Source organism: Pogona vitticeps, chromosome 5 (genome assembly GCF_051106095.1).
Source record: "Pogona vitticeps strain Pit_001003342236 chromosome 5, PviZW2.1, whole genome shotgun sequence".
Taxonomy (NCBI): Eukaryota; Metazoa; Chordata; class Lepidosauria; order Squamata; family Agamidae; genus Pogona; species Pogona vitticeps.
The window spans coordinates 18,080,028-18,103,816 of record NC_135787.1 but is presented as its reverse complement, the minus strand read 5'-3'; the positions used below and the strand labels follow the sequence as shown (position 1 = coordinate 18,103,816).

The 23,789-nt window shown below is 38.9% G+C and overlaps 1 protein-coding gene across 29 annotated transcripts in view; it reads right to left on the bottom strand.

The window, feature by feature from the left end:
- PDLIM5 (PDZ and LIM domain 5) overlaps window positions 1-23,789 on the bottom strand; it is a 139,404-nt gene that overhangs the window by 29,919 nt on the left and 85,696 nt on the right. For 14 of the 29 annotated variants that reach the window (XR_013545787.1, XM_073001916.2, XM_073001920.2 and 11 more), the window contains 7 exons: window positions 20,608-20,730; window positions 19,655-19,762; window positions 18,271-18,399; window positions 16,905-17,117; window positions 14,922-15,050; window positions 13,466-13,600; window positions 4,050-4,225 (listed from right to left, as the gene is read on the bottom strand). Coding sequence is in view for 26 of the 29 variants with exons in the window: in XM_073001916.2 (XP_072858017.2) it covers window positions 4,050-4,225; window positions 13,466-13,600; window positions 14,922-15,050; window positions 16,905-17,117; window positions 18,271-18,399; window positions 19,655-19,762; window positions 20,608-20,730 (1,013 nt within the window). In the remaining 3 variants the exon portion in view is untranslated. The remainder of the gene's footprint in view (window positions 1-4,049; window positions 4,226-13,465; window positions 13,601-14,921; window positions 15,051-16,904; window positions 17,118-18,270; window positions 18,400-19,654; window positions 19,763-20,607; window positions 20,731-23,789) is intronic. The other 15 variants (XM_078394589.1, XM_078394585.1, XM_078394586.1 and 12 more) reach the window with 8 other exon arrangements.

The window sequence follows — 23,789 nt, the reverse complement described above, 5'->3', positions numbered from 1 at the left end:
AATTTGAAAGCTACAAAGAGTAGGAATAAGTGCTTGAAAATAATCTTAAAGAATAGGAACCTATTGACGACTACATACTACTACTGCCATTACACAGAATATGCTGAAGGTTAAACATTAAAGGACATTTTGGCTAAATCTAGCATATCTGAAAAGAACACAGTGTACACGAAATCTAAGCTGTGATATAAAAATCAACCTTGACCATAATCTCACAGATGTGGTCATGTATTGCCACCTTGAGGACACTTCGACATTCTACAGTTCAAAAGCTGAAAGAGTTATAATGCAACCATATGCTACCAAATGCTGCATGATTAAAAATAAATGCCATGCTAACACTGCATTTTCTCTTTGTTATTTTGCAACAAGGCTTTTTCTTTCTAGCTTGTAATGAACTTTTTTTCCAGAGACGCAAAATCCCTTTATGCTGAATAAACTGCTTAATAACTTGCATACTCCCAATGTCAGTGAGGAAGGGAAATTAAAATAATTTCGGAGGCAGAAGCTTTAAAGCTCAAAGCTATCCTCTATAATAGGGCAATTTGAGATTCTGCCTGAAGTCTGGTAGTGAATCACAACTAGAATAGCCATTGAATCAATGGAACTTACAAAGGAGTTGACTCATCAAATCCTCACTCATTCAATGGACCTACTCTAGTTTTGACTTACTACTGGATCTTAGCCATTAACTCTCAATGACTAAAACTCCTGTGTGGTTATGCAAGAAGTGTAATGTTTAAAGACAAACTGCTGTTAACTTATGAAATCTAAATATTCTCTGTTGCACACAGAGTAATATGACTTGGCTTGCAAGACAATTCTATCAAGATTTCTTAATGACAATTCCCTTTAAAAGTGATGCCTTTTACATAACTGCATAACAGGATTTCAGCCAATAAACAAAGAGCCTCCCAAAAATGGGATGGCAAAGACTGTTTTGGACACTCCAGTTTACTGACCTTAACCCACTGGGCATGTTGAGCCAGCTGTCCCAGATCCTTATTTAGCATGGCAGCACAAGATGTGGGTTTTGAGAAGCTTGTATGGAAAATCCTGTGATGGAGATTCTGTAGCCTGTCTTGAGTGTGCTACTCTTCTTGACACACAAAAGCACAGTACATTCAATGTGGTTTGTTTACAGTGATAGTCAGAGGAGGCCCTTCTCTCGCATATTGCATATGTATGCAATTCCTACAAATACTAGAGGTGGGTGGGATGTCATAATATATTTGACCGTAGAACAGCTGTAATCATTCTGGTATTGCTGCCCATGTTAATTTTTATCATATGTTAATCTGATTAATGCATTATGTCACCAAACAAATTTACAAAATGTTGGACAGTGTTCTACTCTACTTCCATTGAATGGATAGTGTTGCCAGCAATGCTTGCGCAAGTGAGGTAACAACACAGTTCTTTGTTGGTGTGACTTTCTCAACCAAAAGCTCAGTAGGACATTGGTCAAATAATTTCTTACATAAAATAATGTTTGGGAAAACTGGATATGTCTTTCAGTTGCTTTATCAACTGGGCAATGAGAAGAATCTCCTCATCACACAAGGAGAAGAGAGTTTAACCCCGTTATCCCACAGAAAGGTAGTGATTGAATGCATGTGAAAAGGAGAAACATCTCCAGTTGTTAGAAGTATGAGTCCTTCATGAACAACATGTTTTTTTTATGGGGGGGGGAAGTCCTTCAGAGGGAGATGTTGCTCACAGCTGGCAGCAGGCAGGTGGCATATGGTACAAGCTCAAAGCAAGAATCTCACCCACAAGGACTTCTGTTAAACAAGTGGGATACTGGCCTTGGTCATGCTCACTGATGACCCAGACAATATATTAAAAACAGAAACTTGCATTTCTCATTTTCACCTGCTTCACACCTCAGAACACAGATGCCTCAGGAGACTGTTTTATTATATAAACATTTAATGTACCTCTTCAAAGAAAACAACTAGATTCTGAAGGTCTAAGATAGAGCATGCAATGTTTATGATTATGAAACGGAGACATGGCTTTAAAAAAGGTTGAGAAACATTGCACTGGAAGTTCAGGATAACAGGAGAAACGTCCTCAAGTGTATCAATGAAACAATAACCTCAAGAAAAGATTGTTCATTCCCACACAGTGAGGCATCACAGCTCCAAACACAAAATTGGTTTTTAAAATAACTTTTTGAAACACAGAGAATTCAGTTGGGACTACAACTCTGAAATAAAGCAGAGCTACACACACATTTATGAACAATACAGATACAAAAAAAAAAATTCTGGCACAGCAATATCTGTGAAGGACGAAAACTATAAACATGTGTGATATTCACCTTAAAGCAGCTGAAAAGTGCACTGTACTGTTATGGAAGGCATAAACCTTGCCAGTGGGGCTTTAGCTAAGAAAATATTGGTTCTTTGCCATTGCAGAGAGAAAAAACACTAGTTTCAACAGATTGAAAGACAATTTGGACATGGCCTGTGGAAATGGATTCCATATATGCAAGAACAGAGAAGGGGTCTTTCTCTTTCCTGCATGTGTTTATTGTTTATCTAGCTGCTACAGTTGCACCCCAACTTTTTTCTCCATACAACTCAAGGTAGTGAGTTTTATGGAGACCATACTATAAACTGAACATGGTTCCCAGGGAGCCTCCCATCTAGTCACTGACCAAACCCAGTAATGTTAGTAAGGTTCCTTTCTGCAGTCCATAGTCCTGGAAATGTTCATGTGAATCAACCATATGGCACAGTGGCAGCCAGGTAACTAGTTCTTCTCTACCCATTTCTCATGAAGTTATGTCCCATTTTCAAAGTATACAGTACATGGAATCATAGAATAATTGAGTTGGAAGGGGCCTATAAGGCCATCGAGTCCAACCTCCTGCTCAATGCAGGAATCCAAATCAAAGTAGATCTGACAGATGGTTGTCGAATTTCCTCTTGAATGCCTCCAACGCTGAAGCACTCACCATCTCCTGAGGTAATTGATTCCATTGCTATTTTGCTCTAAGAGTTAGGTACTTTTTCCTGATACTCAGCCAAAATCTGTCTTCTTGTAGCTTGAGCCCACTATTATCTGTCCTGCACTCTGGGATGATTGAGAACAGATCCTGCCCCTTGTCTGTAGGACTACCTTTCAAGTATTCGAAAAGTGCTATCAGATTCCCCTCTGTCTTCTTTACTCAAGGCTAAATATGCCCAGTTTTTCCTCATAGGGTTTGGTTTCCAGTTTCCTGATCATCGTTGTTGCCCTCCTGTTGTATACAATGCAATATACATGCAATGGCAATTCAATTTACATTAAAAGGTATGGTGTGTACATACAATATTTACCCATGCACTACCAGAGTTTGAAAAGTTTGTTTTATCAGACTACAGCTCATATAATACATCAGACAGCATAGCCACTAGTCAAACTTCAAGATTCTGAGAAGTGTAGTTCAAAAACTGAATTTTCCTGGTTCTGTGTCCTGAACCAGACATTACCTGCTTGTGTGTGTGTTACATGCTGTCTAGTCAGAACTGACTTATAGGGACCTGAATAGAGTTCTTAAAGTCAGTGAGATATTTAAGGAGTAGCTTTACCATTTGCACTCCCACTCCCAGTGAGTCTCCATGGCTAAGTGGGGATTTGAACATCTCTTCAGTTTTAATCTGACAGCTACATTGACTGCACTATGATGGGTCCCTGGCTACTAAATATTGAATGTGCTGCTTGTGGTGCAAAAATAAAATAAAATATTTGTAGAATAAGACAGCATTTGACAATGATTTTTTAAAAATTAACTCTTGTTTGCAATTTTGATTTTACTCACTGTAGAACAAGATGTGTAGCTAGTTTTTTTAATTACCCTGCTATAGCTTGGAAGGATAATTTTTCTTATTTTCCATAAAAGTGCCTTACTTTTATAGCCTTTTTTAAACACAAAAGTGAAGTAAGGCAATTGAGAAAAACAAGAACTCAAAAAAATGATTTTATTTGTTTATTTCTTTTCCTTTAAAATCTTTTGTTTTTCTAGATAAATAAATAAAACCCGAAACTGGAAAATTTACCTGGCTGATTGGAAGACTGCCAACCTGATGTTTTTACAGCATACTGAGGTCCTGTTGGCTTGATGGCCGGTACAGATGTTGCATTGGCAGAAACTAGTTTATCTGCTCCATTTTCTGGGTTTTCAGGCACACTCCTTAATGAGGCAGCAGTATACTGAGCTGGCTCCAGGGGATCACTATGTGGAGACAGAATATTACCTTTCAGTTTACAGTGATCGTCCAACAAGACTCAGTGAGGTTAAATGAAAATATTATTTTATGTAAACACTAAGGTTAATTGGTTAATGAAATTATTGAAGCTTTCTGAAACAGGTCTCATTGCTATTGCTCTCATTCAGTCATTCAGTCAGCACGCCATTTTGCAAACCTTGCTGGCAGATTCATTTATGAGGATCAACTGGATATATTACAGCATGCCTACACACTTACTAAGCTGAGATGCCTAGTAAAGTCTCAAGTTAAAATATGTAATGCAAAATAATCCTCATAATAATAAACAGTGGTTTCAAGAATAAACAAAAGGATCACATACATCGTGGAAATGTTAGATTTGTCTTTTCACAAAGATTTGAATTGCCTCAGATTGGAGGAAGGATATTCAGAGGCAGGCAGTAGAACTGAGGTAGATTCAGATATTCAGAGGCGGGCAGTAGAACTGAGGTAGATTCAGATATTCAGAGGCGGGCAGTAGAACTGAGGTAGATTCAGATATTCAGAGGCGGGCAGTAGAACTGAGGTAGATTCAGATATTCAGAGAGGGGCAGTAGAACTGAGGTAGATTCAGATATTCAGAGGCGGGTAGTAGAACTGAGGTAGATTCAGATATTCAGAGAGGGGCAGTAGAACTGAGGTAGATTCAGATATTCAGAGGCGGGCAGTAGAACTGAGGTAGATTCAGATATTCAGAGAGGGGCAGTAGAACTGAGGTAGATTCAGATATTCAGGGGTGGGCAGTAGAACTGAGGTAGATTCAGATATTCAGAGAGGGGCAGTAGAACTGAGGTAGATTCAAGCTCCAGAGTTACCAGTTTTGCACAACCCATTCTGTTCACCACTCATTTGGATGGTAATGTATATTACTCAAGAAAACAAGTCAGCCCCCATTGTATTCGAAAGCCTTATTTGACTGTATAGGACCTCAGGCATCTGCTTTCAAATCCTGCTCCATGAACACCACCCAAAGGTCAGGCTAAGTCCAAAGGCTGTTGGGTGGAACTCTCAGCAATCCTAGGCAGAGTAGCCAATGCTGAGGAATGCTGAGGGTTGCCACCCATTGTCCTCTAAAGAAACAGTGACAAATAGTATACCACTCACCCCTGGGGAAACATAATAAGGAAATATGCATGGAACTCACTTCTGCACTAGCAGTAAGAGAGCTGAAACTCTAGCAAATGTTGTATGGAACATAGCCTTTTGGATGGTCATCTTTTTCAAAATTTACAATACTAGTCCTCCTCCTTCTGGAGAGCAGTCAAGGTGCAGGCCTTTCCATCTTTCACAAACAATGGATAATTTCTTGTTTGTTTTGTTTTCACAGGTGAGAATTAAACATTTCACATTTTCTCCCTGCTGTGTGAAATCAGAGGCGCTTTTATGCATTCTTTTTGTAGGACATGGCTTTTCATGAAAATGGCCTCGGCACATAAAGCTTGTACTGCACATGAAATACAAGGGTCATGTGCAGCATACACTTTTTTTGTTACAAAATATACTTTAAATATATACTTCATTGACCAGATGACATATAAAAAAATGTACAAAGGAAGATGAGGCTATATGATGATCTCCAATCACTGCACTGCAATATAAATTGTAACAACAGCAGGGAATCAACTTTATACAATTAATAGTATACAGTGGTGCCTCGCTTAATGAGCGCACCATATAAGGACGAAATCGCATAGCGATCCGTTTTTTTGGATCGCTAATGCGATCGCTCAATGAGCTTCAGATAGGGAGAATTTCGCTTTGCGAAGATCGGTAAGCGTTTCGCTTACCGATCTTCGCAAAACGAAGCTCTGACGATCAGCTGTCTGGCGGACAAAATGGCTGCCGGAAGCCTGAAAATGGCCACGCGCAGCGTTTTCGCGCCCTCCCCTCGCTTAACGAGGGCGCGAAAATGGCTGCCGGCCATAGGAAACCGCGCTGAACGGTGAGTAAAGGAGCCTTTTGGAACGCATTAAACGATGTTTAATGCGTTCCAATGGCTTTCCCTGTCCCGTTCAGCGATGTTTCGCTATAGCGAAGGTTAATCCGGAACGGATTAACCTTGCTATGCGAGGCACCACTGTATTATCATCCTTGGCCTAGTATATAAAAGAACGTTTTAAAATGGTGTGCCCTTCTGGGTAGTTTTAATCTTCTGCTCTCCTCCTTCATCAAAATAGCCTGGAACGGCTTCTTAATATAACCCACAGTTGAATTGCATATGAAATAATCTTTCAGAATCTCCAGAACCAGAGGAACACAGTATTGAGGCATTGGAGTTTCCCTTATATATCATCCTTTCAGCAACTAGGGCCACATCACCTTAAACCTTGCGAGTACAAAGGTTGTATGGTACTTCAGGATAGGTAGACACTGTGTAAAGGATGGCATTCAAGACTGGCTCTAGCTAGTGAATGCTCCCTACGGAGACACCGATTTAACACCTTTTTTTGTGCTTTACAATGAGAGCAAATGATTTTGAAGAGGCTGGTCACCTTTTTTCATCAAGGATGAGAAACTCTGTGAAAATATCTGTTACATCCTAACTTAGGATTCAGGTGGAGCTCCACCATTTACCTACCAGAAACATAGAAAATATTCTCAGATGCTGTTAAGTTTTCAAAAATATACAGCATGTGCACTTTCAAAAGAATTCAAAATCCAAGTGAGTTCTACTATATTAGTTGATGTTTTCAAAACAACATTATGAATATCAGGGTGACAAGTGTAGTGCTTTGATAACACTGATAGGAACACAAAAACTGGGCAGTTCAGTCTCACCTAGAATCCCAAAACCTGACCAAGTGTACCTTTCTCCTTCCTTGGTCCAAATATCTTCCAACAAACTCTTATTTCTCCGGTCTACGAAACACTTCTCTCACCAATATTCCAAATATGAAGGAAATCATTCCAGGACATGAACCCCTGTCATGACATCATGTTAACTTGTCAATGTTAAATACAGTGATGCCAGAAAATATCTCAATGTGGCATTTTTAAAACTAATGTGTTCTATTTTGTTCATCTGTCTTCTTTAACGTTGCTCTTAGACTTTGCTTTATAAAATATCCATGATTACAAATCATATTATTAGAATAAAACAAGCTTCTTGTGAAGCTTGAATATAATCCTCTTTTACATTACTGCTGAAAAAAATACTCATGATTTTCTACTCCTTGTATAGGCTTGTAAATGTCCTGGACCCTAAACAACACACAGAAGGAAAATAAGTAAATGTGTTGAAACAATGCCTGCTACGTGTGAATGAGAATCACATAACGTTCTGCTCCTCTTTTCCTAGAAAAACAAAACACAACAATTCTGGATGTCCATGATCATCCAAGTTAGCAGAGCCGCACCTTCATGGTAGCTTAATTGTTTTTATGATGATTAGATAGCACCTTGAGTGGTAACTAGTAGTGGAAAAAGCAGAACAGAAATGTAATTAACTTTAATAGTAACAGCAATAGTTAAGAGCTAGCATGCTTTGTTTGCAACACACTACAGATTCCATTCCTCAGATGTACAAGGTACTGTACATGTGTATAAAATGATTCATTGTAAGTGTGCAAAGAACTGTGGGCCATTTTATGAGGACAGAACCTGAACCCTAGTAAAAATGGGATTCACATGGAACTTTCCATTTACAGCCTAAGTCTCTGTCCACTGAGCTTAACATATGACTCTCTGTCACCCTAGACTTGTTTTTAGAAGGTTCATTGGACTAAATCAGAAAACATTTTTGATCCCCCTGTGCTTCCTTCCAGCAGTGATCGTTACATCTTTTTCAAGTAATAATTGGCAATTTTGTCAGTGCAACATATTGGCCCCAAAGTGCTAATTTTCATAGCAGGCAGCTTGCCAACATAATGTCATCTATTAGTCAGAGGGTGCTGAATGGGCTAGTGTACTTAGGGAAGAAAATCCCACATTCGTATGGAGAAACACTCACACAGGAGTTGCTCATCTGTCATGTTCATTTTTAATATACTGAGGAAAGTGAAACCCCCAAGCATCTGCTTATGTTCCTCAAGAGGTCTCTACCACTCTTTTCCCAAAAAGCTGGAAAACAGCATCAAATGCTACCTTCTTCTTTATTTGGGATCTCCTGGTGCAAGACAGAATTTCTATTTTCTTAGCTATTACTCACTCAGTAAGGGACTAGGTTTAAGAAGTCACATCTAGGCATAATAGTAAGCAATGAGAATCGTAAAACTTTTGATCAAAGTTCAACTATGATCAGTTAGGCAGGGAGGAGGGAGGCTGACATGGTGTGATCACACAATTCCTTTTATCCGTCCCACTCCTCAGTTACCCAAAATCACTTTGGCACAATGATTTCTCTGTTAACATTAATTGTGTTCTCCCTCCCATCCACCAGACCAGTGTTTTGCTTTCCCCTGCTACCTAAAAGCCAGCCTGGATAAAATGGGAAAGCCATGTTTGTTAGTCATGTGTTTGCCCAATTCGTGCAGAAAGCAAAAACAAGGAAATCTATGGACGCATGGGAGTGAGAGGAGCAGAATTCTCCAACCCCTGAGCAACTGCTGCCACAGGTACTTTGCTCAGCTCAGCTTCTTTCTAATACTGAAGATAGATTGGGAAAAGAAAAATATCTGATGAAATGCTCTTTCAAGACAGTGAAGGAGAAGGGATTCAGCTCCGCACACACCAACATTTTATCAAACTAAAAAAATGGACATTCTGGCCTTCTGCAATATGGAGGCACAACTTAATTGGTTTATCAAAGGGTGACACGTTTTTTCTCTCCCTAAAGGTGTAATTAGTAGCAATACAATTCAGGGATACCATCAACATCTTCCTTCCGCCTGATGTTTCCAGCAACTCAGAATGTACCTTTCTTCTGTCTGCATAGTTCTGACATGGATCTTGTTCCTTGGCCATGTGTAAAATGTGATGGAAGAAGGTCTTGGACTGAACAACTGAATTGTCCTCAATCTGAAGGTCAAGAGACCCCGATGATTACCACTGATCCTTCTAAGCCCACCTCCCTGTGATATCAGATTCCTCCTAACCTCTCCCTCATTTGCCACTAAAGGCTTCTTTCAGGCTCTGCTTCCCTTCACTCTCATTCTATCAGGTTTGCTGAAAGAGGTATTGGGGGAGGGTCACCAACCATCAAAGTAAGGGGCTGAATTGCTTGCAGGAGTTGGCAGTTGTTGCTGCTCACTCACTCACTAGCTTGCCCACCCATGAGAGTGCAGAAAAGGCAATATCATCCTCCACCACCACCCCTCACCATAGCGGGCAACTAGATACCATTGAGAAGGACAATATGATAGAGCTCTAAACAACAAACAGCAAGTATAGGAAAATGAAACCCATCCCAGACCAAAGCAGTAAAGGATTGTCGTCGTCCCCCCCCCATTTCAATTCACAGTAAGGGAGCCACACTGATAATTTTCCTGAAATCTGATAACTGATTTCTCTAACTTCTGAGACTGCATATAATGGCCATTTTACTAGCCACCTTTAAGATTCAAAAACCTCATTCAGGTCCTCTGAGATCAAATCAGGCTCACTAACTGTACTAATGTTGCTGTGAAATAGACAGAAGATGGCATTAATGAAATTTAGCACAAACTACAGTGACTAATAAAGAATTAGAGCAATACAGCTACTTAAGTAACACTTAATGAGATATACTAGAATTGAGCTATGCAAAGGAGTTATCTAATGCAACACATGTCTTGCATTTCCCCCAGACACTATTAATTCTGTAAGGGAGATCTGCAAAACTAAAAATACAGATAAGTCACATGCACCTTCACTCAGAAGTTAATCCCGCTGAGTTCACTGGGACCTGAACTCAAGGAAATGCACATAAGAACGCCACTTTAGCTACATGCCAGGAATTAATCTCTAGGACTTGTAATAAAAATTAAAATAATTTGCAATGTTTAAAACATCTACTTCTAAAAACCTATGCTTTTAAAACAACTCTATTTTATAACAATAGTAAAAATCTGCTCAATGTGTAATTTCTGGAATGTTAAACAAAAAAGAGTAACAGGTGTAAATATAAGGCTATCATTTCATAATGGTTACCTTACAGACATAAGACCAATATTTAGGGGGAAAATGCCTTTGTTGTGGCAACATAAAGAATGCTTAGTTCCAGGTCACATAAGACACAGAGGGAAATATTTTACACAAGAAATTCTTACTTTGCTGTCTTTAATTCTACTCTGGTTTTGTTTTTAAAAAACCTTCCACTGTAAAATTACAAAGAGAAATGTTTATGTTGCTAAAGGTAACAGTCTTCCAGTGGTTCATGAGGAAAAAGGAAATGCCAAGGTTACAAAATGGAAGGTGATGACAACAAGTAGAAACATATTTTCTAATACTTCTTTTGTCTCAGATATCTTAAAAGGCCACCCAAAAAGTGCTGATATCAACCTCAAGTGCTACTTTTCTGCCTCAAAATGAACACAGAGACCCAAATTCTAAACTGTCTCATGTGGTTTCTATAGAAACCTCAAAGAGCCAATGTTCATGCTAATAGTTTTGGTCTAAAGTCTGTCTTTACTGTGCCTCTGTTGGCTTGGTGACATTTCTAACCATGACTACTTGATCTGATTTTAGTCTTATTTTCTGGGGTTAACATTGTGCTGTTAATGCCAGTTCATTTGGTACTTTTGCTGCCAGTTTCTATGTGTACTGTACAATGTTACGGGCCTCTATCCATAGTTCTTCAGCTCCAGGTCTTGTTTTTGCTGACTGTATAGAGCTTCTCCATCTTTGGCTGCAGAGAATATAATCAATCTGATTACGGTATTGCCCATCTGGTGATTTCCACGTGTAGAGTTGCCTCTTGTGTTGTTGGAAAAGAGTGTTTGTGATGACCAGCTTGTTCTCTTGACAAAACTCTATTAGCTTTTGCCCTGCTTCGTTTTGAAACCTCACTAAATTTGCTCCTGCACTTTCGAACACATCGTATAATGTCAAAGGCACACCTTAAGAAGTGGCTGAATGATTGCAGGAATTTATTGCATTGGTCAGACGTGGGGAAGCACATTAGGAGTGTGTGCAGTTACATCAATGCAAACATATTACTGTGTCTATTACTCCCATTTAAAATATAGATTACAAAAGTTAACAGCTTTTGACTGACCAAGTTGCTAAAATACGAAAGGACATTCTAGTGAAGTTCCTCCCCCCCAATATGCCTACAATTTTCTGAAAAAGCTCAGTCTGCCAACCTTTTCTGCACCTCACATATGGTAGTACTTTAACATATTACAAAATCGGTCTAGAACTGGCATAATAATGCAGAGACCTGATGAGCAGCAAGGACAAAGTTTCAGAAAGTACAAAAAAATAGTCACGATAAAGGCACAATCACCTGGCAACAGAACAGGCACGCACAGGTTAAGACACTTGTGGGACAACATAAAAACTCTCTTATAAAGCAACCGTAGGATCTTCCAGATTTTGCTGACCAGTGAGGCACTTGAAGTGTGAAATGGCCCATGTATGCTGTGCTAGAGGAAACGCCTTTGCTAGACACAATAAATGAGGTAGCAGCATCTAAATCATCAAAACACAGACGTCTGGTTTGCAGGTTAAATAAAGATTCCAAGGAAAGTTGGGTCTAATATTACCATAGTTGTGGTCAGGATGTATGACACAGAACAAAACGTCCCACCCCAGCAGGAAACATGAAGCACTTTATAGAGTAGCTGGCAGATGTGTGTAAAAATCATTTGCTGCCCCATTTACCAATAGTAACAGTCTCACAATACTAAGTCAGTGAATATCTCCAAAAACTAGAAACTCTCAGTTCCAATAATACACCTCTGGAACAACTTCTAGTTTTCCTCACTGATGGAAATGTTGCTAGTACTTCATTCAAAACTACTGATTCCACTCTAGTAATATTTTCCCAAACTGGAATTCACTGAAAGGTCACAAATCTTTAATTCCAGAGCTGTAACAGGGGTGGGGTGACAGAGGCTTTGGCTCAGGGTGCCAAAATTTAGAGGGCACAAACATTTGCTCCTGGAACATTTGCTCCCACTCAAAGCGTGTGCGCACAGACACACAGACACACACCCTCTCTTTCCTTGGTAGAAAGAAACACAAGAGCGACAGGTTCAGGTGTTTCTTTCCATATTTCTCCCCATATATGCCACTCTCATGTGACCAAGTTTAAGCAACAGCAGAGTAAAGCCCCAGACGCTGGAAGTGCTTTTTACAGCTCTGGTTCATGCTTGTATACTAGAAAGAGGACATTTTATTTTTCCAGAGTCACATTTTGTTCTAGGATTTGTGTAGAGTTTGGTATATAATGTATTATTCTACAACGTTTTCACATGAAAACATCTCAGATTTCAGCTGCCGTATACATTTTTGTTTTCTTTTTATTGACAAAAGTGGCTGGGACTAAAATTGTCCCAACAAATCTATTCAGTCAGTCAGTAAACAGGGTACTTTTCTATTCCAGTCAATGTAACGTACCTAAACGTTTACTGGCCATTTTTTATGAGCCATAATGCCAAGAAATAGAAGTAACAAATTCTGGTTGTTCAGAGGTTAAGCCTGTGTGAGAGGAATGACACTAAATTTCTTGTTGGTTTCAAGAAATATGTGATATCTATGTCAAAACCAGTCTTTAACTCAACCCTTTCCCTGCTGATAACTCTCAGTGCACTGGAATGCCAACAGGGTCAAAATTACTCTTTGCAGGGCCCACTAAGCATGAGATTTAAATAAAACCAAAAGGCTGTATCCTATGAACTAGTCCATAAAATCAAAACAAGTTAGGAAGGCCCTCAGTTTGCATTATTTTAAATTAATGTAATTTGCACACTGTGATGCTACAAACAATACTAGCTAATTTTACAATGTTGTTCTATTCAAAAGTTTAGAATGGTGAACAGGAAACAGTTCTCCTTTGCTCCAACAGTTCCCTCCCTCCATTCTATTTGGCTGACAGAGCTATAATGTTAGTAGTGGCTGCGAGCTTCTACCACAAACGAAGCACTAAAAGATATCTCTCCCATCCCCCCTCCCAACAATTAGCTATAAGAAAACCTGTACTATGAAAACACAACAGCTACAGGCGATTTAATTCCAGACAGCCCATCAGGTTAGAAGGCAAAATCAAGGGACAAGTGAATGGTGTGCTCAAACCAAACCAAACCAATGCAAGTGTTGTGCATGAGCCACTTCTATCGAAGTCTTACTATTGCCAGTTCCTTTCCATTTCCAAAGGACTTGCTGATTTCCTTGATGGTCTACTTTCCGGAGGAGGTGGCTTAATAATAGGAGTAATGAGAAGGGCATCCAGGAGAGGACGATAGGTGCTAGGATCAGAGAGTCTAGTGAACATTTTAAAAAGAATATGTTAAGGATACAAGAAAAACCCTCTATGCTAGTGACGCTGCACATATCTTGACAGGGTAGTCAAGATCGATGCAATGTCCTCAGTTTGATTCAGAAATGGAATGCTAACTGTCTAGCACTTTACAGAGAACTCTGTAGAAAAGAAAATCCTCTCCTACTCCCAGACCCTTAGCTACATTCATTTCTTGAGAGATCTGATCTGGCCACTGTGATACACACCCTAGTTACTTCCTGGCTGGATTACTGTAATGCATACTGTGTGGGGCTGGCAACTGAAAGTGTCAGGAAACTTCAACGGGTCCAAAATGCAGCAGCTAGATTGCTGACTGGGGCTGGTTACAGGGATCACATAACCTCCCTGTTAGAGCAGCTCCACTGGCTGCCAATCAGTTACCGGGCACAATTCAAAGTGCTGGTTTTAACCTGTAAAGCCCCAAATGGCCTGGGTCCAAGCTATCTCAAAGACCATATCTCCCATTATGAACTTGCTCAGGTGTTAAGATCATCAAGGGACACCTTTTTCTGTGTCACCACATTCACAGATGTATCTGATGGGGACACAGCAGACAACCTTCTTTGTTGCTTCTCCCAGACTTTAGAACTCCCTCCCACAGAAGACTAGGCTCCCCCCCCCCTTTGTTGTCATTCCGCAAGTAAGAAGCTTGCTCTTCAGGCAAGCTTTCACTCAGTAACCAGCTACCTGTCTGTGACTTTTAGACAGACTGCTATTCATTACTGATTTGACTGAATTTTTGGCACTACTTGTGTTTTCCATTTCTCAGAGTGGCATTTTTTAAAAAAATTTTATACTCATTGATCTTTGCCTCAATATTGCCTAAGAATGATGTAAGATGGGTCTTTATTCATTGTTCGTAGTTTTAAATATTGTCTTTTAATGATGTTAACCACTGCTGTCTACTCATTGTTTTTCCAACTTTAAATATTGCTTTTCATTGCTGTAAGCCACCTTGGGTCCTTTTTCAAGGAGAAAGGCAGGGTAAAAATATTTTAAATAAATAAACAAACAAAGAAGTATTTCAAAATTATTTGTAACATTGAGGTTATCATTAAAATGATGTTCCTATGCATCTAAACCAAACCTTGGAAGGCTTTTAGATTCTAGTTGCTTTTTATTAAAGATTCTACTAGATATTCTCAAACCTTTCTTGATGAAGAGTGTTTTAAAAGATGAATCAAAAAGCTTCCGAGACTTTGGATCACTAAAGACTTTTTAATGAAGTTCTCTTTTTTCCATGAAATTCAAAGGTATCTGAACAGTCTGTCCCAGGTCTCTACCTGTACCGCAGAGACACGGCAGCAGACACAGCAGCAGCAGCTTGTGACGATGCCACCCTTGGAAGTGAAGTTGAAGGAATGGGGAGAAGTGTTAGACCACTTCCTAATGGATTTTCCAGTGACAATTGCCTAGTTTCAGTTTCATCCAAATGAATTCCAAGAAAGGACAGACAAAGAGAAAGTTAGACAAGCAAAATACTTTACAGAAACAATTTCAAAGATATCGTGAAAAACCATTAGGTGCAAGCTAGCACATGACCTCGCTGTGAAAGCCTATTCTTTAATAGGGGGGAAAATATCCCACTCTTTAGAATTTGACTGTATCAATCAATACCAGGTTCCAGGTTGGAATCTTGTGTTCTGACTTCAGACAGCAATGTCATACCTGCTTGTAGATTTCTGGCTTCTGCAGGAACTAGGAAACTGGACAAATAAAGGTTTAAGTCTCTGCTTAGAGAGGAATCATTTTCTGACAGTCATTTATTCAGATTAGACACTTCTACTTGTTCTTGGCTTCTTGTAATGACTTATAATCAATTGCTTGTTCTGGCGAGGTATGTGATATTGCAAGGAAAACTCAGAGAAGTCAGCTTTGTAAAAAAATTTGTCCTGATATATATTGGTCAAAAATGTTCTCTGTGATTCTCTAGCTTAATTTGGCTTTTCTCTTACTTTCTTTATGGATTTTCAAAAAAGCAACACACATACACATCCTTCACATGTGGCTTGTGTGAATTTCACGGTACTAAGTCCAGCACCTGCTGCTTGGTTATCTATTACAGCAGTGGTTCTTAACGTGGGCGATAATGCCCCCCAGGGGGTGACTTCATTTTTCAGGGGGGCGGTAAAAAGAAAAGGGGCGGCGTGGGGGCACTGGAGCAAAAGGGGGCGGTAGGGGGGTGCTGGAGCAAGCCAAACCTGTGAAGATGGCTGCAGCCTTTTTACAGTGTACATGAATATATATTTTCCTCCAATTTTAATTTAGTTTCAGACTTTTTGTCTTGAAATTTTTAGTTCCTGCATTTGTTTTTATGCCCTTTTTATATTTCTTTTTGTGTCTTAAAATTCACTTGCAACTAAATCATTAAATGTTACTTTTTGGGGGGGCATTTCATTTTCTTGGAATTTAATTTTGTTTTCAGGGGTCATTGGATTTAAGTGTCTTAAATAAATAAATAAATAGATAGATAGATAGATAGATAGATAGATAGATAGATAGATAGATAGATAGATAGATAGATAGATAGATAGATAGATAGATAGATAGATAGATAGATAGATAGATAGATAGATAGATAGATAGATAGATAGGATATCATCACCGTGGGGAGGGGGGCGATGATAACTTCCTCAATGGCTCAAGGGGGCGTTTCTTTCAAAAAGGTTAAGAACCACTGTATTACAGGAATTGGCTTCTAGCCTGTGACTCTGAGGGAGAAAGAGTTTGGCTTTAGCTTTGTAAGTCTGAGCTGGACAGAAAGACTGGTGCCAGTTTATCTGAAAGGGTTATTGTTGAACTTATACACTAGAGCCACCCTTGAGGTTCAAACACCCTTGGGACTTTTTCCTTGACTGGATTAGAAGAAATGTGTATATGATGCAAAACTCTCAAATTCTTCGGTATTTTAATGCAAAAACAGATTCTTTCAAAACTCCAAGGTACACCATTATATTCCAGATGCAATACCAAATACGCTGGGCTACTGAATAGACAGACACAACTATACCAACATCATCAGCATGCTCGCTCTTCACTCTGTATCCATGAAGTTACAATGGCCACAGTAACTGTTCACTCTACCCCAGCCACCACTAAGGTGATGTCTGAATGGGTAGGCAACCTGTAGCTTTAAAGTGCATGAGGTCCTTCGTTTACATTCAAATGCACTCTGCAAGGTTTCTGTTCAGACCTGAGCTTTAAAAGGTATCAATTTTTAAAACTACAACAACAGTCATGTCTTAATAAAGCTGGGATCTGAGTACCTGCCAGTAAGTGGAGGCACCGATGCACATGTCACAGACTGGACAGTCAAACTGCCTTCCCCCGGAGCAACTGGAAACGCAAGTGGCTCACTGGTTTGAGTTGCCACTGTACTTATCATGGGAAAGTTCCTTTTATTACCATCTTCATTTAATCCCAACTTTGCAGCATTTGCGGTGTTTAGCTCTGGAGAACCAGTTATTATCCTACTTGACCTTAATTCAATAAGAAATCAAATATTGTAAGAGTGAAAATCGTATCTGATTTTACAGCATTGTTGGAGGTCTTTATTGTTTACATAAACTATACCTAATCAAAGGCTTATAGTACGGCGTGTGGTATTTAAGATTCCCAATGATCCTAATTTTCCCCTTTTCCTTGGGATACTGAAGGAAAGCAACTTTAAATGAAAATACTTGATTGAAGTAATAGACTAACTACAAAAATCCCATGTCTACCTTCACTCTCTGAAACCAACTTTTGCCCATCCTTACAGAGAATTTGGCTGGTGCTTATGATTTATGGAACATACAATTTATTTAAATTATGCTCAGGCTGGTCACTTGATGCTCCTCAGAAATGCAGTTCTCAGTGTTTGCCAGAGAGTACGCCCCATAATGTTTACCATGTGGTGCAAGCATTTTGGTCTTTAAGGGTACACCAATGAGGTTGCTTGTCCTTGTTGCCCAGTCAAGGTAGATGCAGTGTCATTAAAGGGCACAAGGGTGGGGGCGACACCTATGGAATGAATTATAATTTATGAAACATTACTGCCGAAAAGAAGATCGTCCCATAAGAGCCAGCACCTTTCTTTTAACCAAACACAAATTAAAAATGCCACAAAGAACGACGGACGTTCTGTGCAGTTATTGACTGCTGCCATCTTGTGGAGTGCATGATATATAAGGTTACAAACATTAGATCTGCCTACCTAGTGTGTAGTTTCAAGCTCATTTAACACATCTGAACAGCTAAAGTCTTGGAATATTTTACTTAATTATGTGATCAAAGGAGTCTTTTCTAGTAATCGATGCTTCCCCCCCCCAAAAAAAAAATCTAGCTAGATCACATATAAAGGACACTTAGAACTTCCACTATGCTGGTTTCACTGAATATGGAGCAGAATTTTCTTCTCCCTCCTGTTCAAACAAAAAAGGTGTTACAAAAGGTACATCAGAACTACAGAAGAAGCCTCAGGAGGTAAGCAAGGAAGTGGGAGAAAATACAAAGTAGCCTATACACTCCAAAAAGAAGGGTTTCTCGCTTTTCCACTCTCCTCCCCCTTTTTTTTTAAATTAGAGGAACAGGTATAAAGCAGTTATAACTTATGATGCAGCAGAAATAGAATGTAATTAAGTCTCAAACTACCTAGCGTAACTTGATGCTGTTTTGGACACAACAGCTATTTGGCTGTTAGTGCTTAAAATATGAACAGTAGCAGGTGAATGAGGTGCACACTTGGGTAACGCTTCCAGAGGATTGTTGAAAAAAAGTTCTCTGAAGAAGAAAAAAAATTATGATGTGAATTTAAAACAAAAAAAAGCTCCCAGCATCACTTTTTATACAGTCTCTTTCCACTGTTTAAATATATTCAGAATTGGTTTCAGTGTTAATACAATATTGTATATATATATCACTAAATATAACACTAAAGCGTATATTGAAATGTTCAGTATAGCAGCATCAATAATGAATATAAAATCCTGCAATGGATTTTGCAGTGCATAATTTATAATGGGTTGGATCCATATTAATACTAAATTTATAGAACTCCATTTGAGCTTCATCATAGCTAATTTACACCCCACTAATTTCAGCTGATCTCTGTATGATTGACTCTATACTGAACTGTGTTTTGTCATCTACCACACACTTTCCCAACTGTTCTCCTCCAGATGCTTTTACAGCTTCCATAATCCACAGACAGCACTGGCCAGGAGCGATAGAGATTGCTATCCAATCTGTCCAGAGGGCAAAATGTTGGGAAAATCTTGTACATAATCCATTCAAATGTAATTTTTGGTGCCCCTTAGAATTTCCAGTAATCAAAAAATAGTGGTGGCATTTGTTAGCATAACTACTTCTGCTTGCCCAGGATTATACAGTTTTTCTGTGAACATTTCAATATCAGTCATAAAGGGAGAAACTCTAAAATGTAATTTAGAGAACAGGTAGGAAAAGGAATTGATGTCCCAACTCTTACTTTAGATTATTTTATGTGCTTCAACTGGATCCTAGCTATAGAGGTGAGTACAGTACTACACCTCAATTAATGGTCAGTGCACAGGGCCAAGCAAAACAACTAATAATTCCATTCCACCCATGGCTTTTAAAACATAAACTGTATAGTGAAAATAAAGAAAACTAAAAGGGGAATAACATACAGCTTTCCTGAATCTAAAAGTGGGGGAGCTGGCTGCTCCTTCTACTTAATTCATTATGTTAAATACTAAACATGATTTTAAATTGTGAAGCATATGGTTTTGGGAGCTTTATGTTTGAGGGATATCATTTCTGACAAGCTGTGATTTGATAAATATATTGTCATCTGGTGGAAAATTCAGGCATAACACACAATGAGATAGACTCTTTTAAGCATACATGGGTGTGTGCGCGTGTGTGTGCATGCGCGCGCTAATTACTGATCGGTTTGAAACTAAAATAACTCGTTTACTTAGGTAAGTTACAGAAAACTAAGAGGAAAATGAATAGCGTTAAAGCAATCATGATGTAAAAATGAGTAAGCATTTACCTCTTCAGTGAAGTTGTAGAGACAATAGGTCCGGAAAACTTGGTAGAAGAAAAAGTGCTACAAGCTGGATCTGTTACCAATGAGCTAGCTGAATTTGTTTCTGCCCTGCTAGCAATTCATTTCCATTCCAAAAATCAGAGAAGTAGTTTACAAAGATATATTTACAATACAATAGCTTATTTTCTAATTTTTATTGTTGTTTAATTTAATTGTTGTAAGCCGCCTTGGGTCCTTTTTAAGGAGAAAGGAGGGTTAAAAATATTTTAAATAAATACATACAATTACTATGCATTTACAGATTATACGTGGGCTCAGAAATATTAATTTCTTCCATTGATTGCCAATCTGCAAGGCTGAAAAACCAATTGGTCCACCAACGCAGAAGGATGGCTGCACCTTTTTCTTTCAGATCCCCTGCCATTTATCGGAAATAGCAAAAGTTGGGTAGATGCAATGCAGCTCAGACCTTTGTGAACATTCTACACTTTGTGTCTTATCCAGAACAGGAGAAACTAACAATGATCAAATATCACTTTTCATTTTAAATCCATTTGAAAGCATGTTTGAAATACCAGAAAGTTTGGTAAAATGGACCACTCTGTAGTCCAACAGAGAAATAACATTTGCATTGGGTGTTTAGATTTCTCATATAAAAGAGCAAGGATATTCCAAACTTACATCACATCTACCTTGTCCTCATACTGTATTTGGTTATCCATGCAGAAAAATCCCCCGTCAATTAATGTTTCATACCAGAAGTAAGCAATGTACTTAGGCAGTGAATGTTAGAGCAAAGGTGGTATTTCACTCTTCACATGTGAATCATTACAATCAATTCCTTATGATCTTTAATACTTCTAATTTGCAGCACTATATGTGTGACACACGAATTTCCATTATGAAGTTAGGTGCCAGTGAACTTGAATTGCAGGAACAAGAACAGAAAAGCAGACCTTTGAGCTGGTGACAGTGACGTTGGCTGTTCTGACACATCAGATATTTGAATTTCACAAGTCTGGGTGGCTACTGAATGTAGATGATCCAGCTCTAACCCGTTAGTCAAATCTGCAGAGATGCTTTGCATACAGTGATAACAAAGAACACAGAGAGTTCACACTACCAGACACTTATTTGACAGCTAGATAACATTTAGGAGAACATTGACATGGGACACAAAATTGCTAGCCTAAGACCTCTGGCAAATATCGATCTGAAAGTATCACCATTTGAATAATAGCTACCAGAATTACAATATTTCTAAAGGCTCTAGCTACTGGCGGAAAGATAAATTCTGAACCACACAATGAACTAGTACATATCAATGCATATTAATTTTGATTAGCATATTTTGGCATTCAAGAGGTTTGAAAGCATCATTAATAAGGATGAAGCTACTGTAAAGTAAGAAAAGAAATATTTATGCCTAGTTAAATGATTTTTATTAATGTTTTCTAATCTACAGCTCTAGATAATTTTTCTCCCATTAGTGCAGAAGCCCTCTGCTAGCATATTTACAGACTGCACAATTCATACTATTTTCTTACATAAAAATTACATTAACTGGTGGCGAGATTAAACATATAAGAACATATAAGAAAAGGAGACTGAAAAGAGAGGGAACTGAGACAAAGAGTCTGCAGGGGAAAATAGGTGAATGACTGAGAGATGAGGTATAGATTTATGATAGAGGAGAACAAAGGGGAGCAACATTAACTGCAAAATGCCATGTTTGGGATATAACGGATCTGTGCAGAAACAGGAGACAAAATCCTGAACTAGCTGAATATTTGTAAGTCAAAGATGCAGTTAATGGATAACGGCCGAGAGTAAAATAGAATCTGGTATCTATTAAGAACTTCCAACTCTTCTAACAGAAGGGGATAGGAATCCAGGTAAGAGGAATGCTTATTGTGCCAGGAAAAAGTTTTTCTTGGACTACACAAAAGTGATGACAAAAATTATGAGCTTAGAGGCAGCCAAGCGGCTTTCCATACTTCCAGATCTGTCATAATAATGACACACAAATATTGGGGAAGGTTTAGTTGTATCGTACTCTACTAAATGCCACACAGATCCTCATGTGTTCAGAACCAACAGCAATGCAGAATAAGGCCGCGGTCACACTAGGGAAATGCCCCCTTCTTTCTCATATCTTCTGCTTCCTGTACAGTTGTGTGTTGTGCTCATGTGGAGAGTGGTTCATGTTTTTTAACTGCTCATCTTTTTGGGGGATGAATTAGATGGGGTATGTTTATCTATACCCCTTGAGGGGGACATATTCCTTTTCTTTTCTTGTGCTTTTCTCTGTCCCCCCCCTTTTTTTTTAAGTGTGTGGGTACATCACTGTGTTGGCAAAACACTCTTGCTGGCTATGTACTGATCTGGGCCATTTCTTCCTATCTCTGTCCTTCATTGCCCTCCATGAAGGAGAACCCACAGCAGTGGCAGTCAAAAGACAGTAGGGGAACTGATGCTCTGTATTTCACAGAAGTATACCAACATGCCAGCATTCTTGTCTGAGAATTAATTTCTAAAAATTAAGGGAGCTGAACAACAGCGGGAGGTGGGACTGGACGCCAGATTCATAGGAAATGAATCCGTTTTGCAGTACACACTCAATGGGATGTCAATTTTACTATGTGGCGAAATGCAGAACAAATATAGTAGTATCCTCCCAGTGGACTGGATTTGATGTAGAGATAGCACGGAGGGGGAACAAACAAATTGATAATGGTCTTGCATTGTCTGAACTGAAAAAAAGGGCAGAAATTCATGAGGAGCAATTCAGAAACATTTTGCTGGTGTGACTACAGCCAAATTTTGATATTATGGGTTACAGGCCGAAGAAAGCAGCTCAGAAATGGGGCTACAGTAAGGTCTGTAGATAGAGAAAGACAAAAGAGGTAGTTTGTTGGCAGATAATGGTGTGGACATCATAAGCAGCCTGCATAGAAAAAGCATCTCTCTTGATTGCCACAGTGATTCTCTTATAATAATAATTAGATGGTGTTAAGTTGATTCCGACTTACAATGATCCTTTCTGGGATTTTCTACATATACTCATTTTTACCATTTCTTTCTTCTGGGGGTGCTCAAGAACTGCGGATCTTGCCTAATGCTAATTCCTAATTATTCCCATTGGGAGGCACAAAAACTCTCAACTTTTGGCTCTATAGTCAGAAGCCTAACACAATTACCCAGCTAGCCAGCTTTTCTATGGTAGTTAGGAAACAGAACAAGTGATCCTAAGAGCAATTTGAACTGTATACTCCTGACCAAACTGAGAGAAAAACAGTATGTGCTATGGCAAAGCACAGAGAAAAAAAAGGCATGAAGGGCTGTAAGAAACTTATAATGAGTCAGATTACCATTAAATCTTTGAGATCTAGAGGGGGGTAAAAGGGTAATTAACACAGGAACTGTTAGAGAAAAGACAGGAACCTTCTAGGAATTCTAATTTCAAGTAAACACATGAAAACGTACATTATGCACGCTCTGCCACCTCCAATGCCTTATCTGTCACAAGGAGTCCCAAAGGAGAAAAGAAGTGGTGATGCAATGGCATCAAGGCTAGCTCCTGCTCATGTGTTTACTGGCTTCTGTACCAGACCACCTGAATAGGTCAAGAGTTCCAATTTTAGAAAATAAAAGAGATATTCTCTTTCATAGGTGTCAATAATCGAAACAGGGCCTGTAAAACCAATTTGAGTTTTACACTCCTCACCAAGACAAAAAAATGACCACCGGACAGCTAATCACAACTTGAGATTCACTGCCAACATTTTCCTTATAAATGTCCTACAGTACTGAGTTATTATTGTCAGACACTAATGCACGTTTTAATAAACTTTCCCTAGTATTTATAGTGGCATGTGGCAAACTGATGATGATTCATTCTGACCCTCTCTAACATAAATTATATTCTTGTGTGACACAATTCCATTTATACTGAGCAAGGTGGAATTTTAACTCAAGAAGACAACATAAGGTTGTTACATGGTTTCCATTGTCTATCCACCACAACACAAGGAAAGTTAGTTATGTACTGCATCGAAACTGAAGAATTTCTTGTCATCCAAACACTACATGCAAAGTTACCAAATAAATCACAATAGGAACATTAATATGAATATAT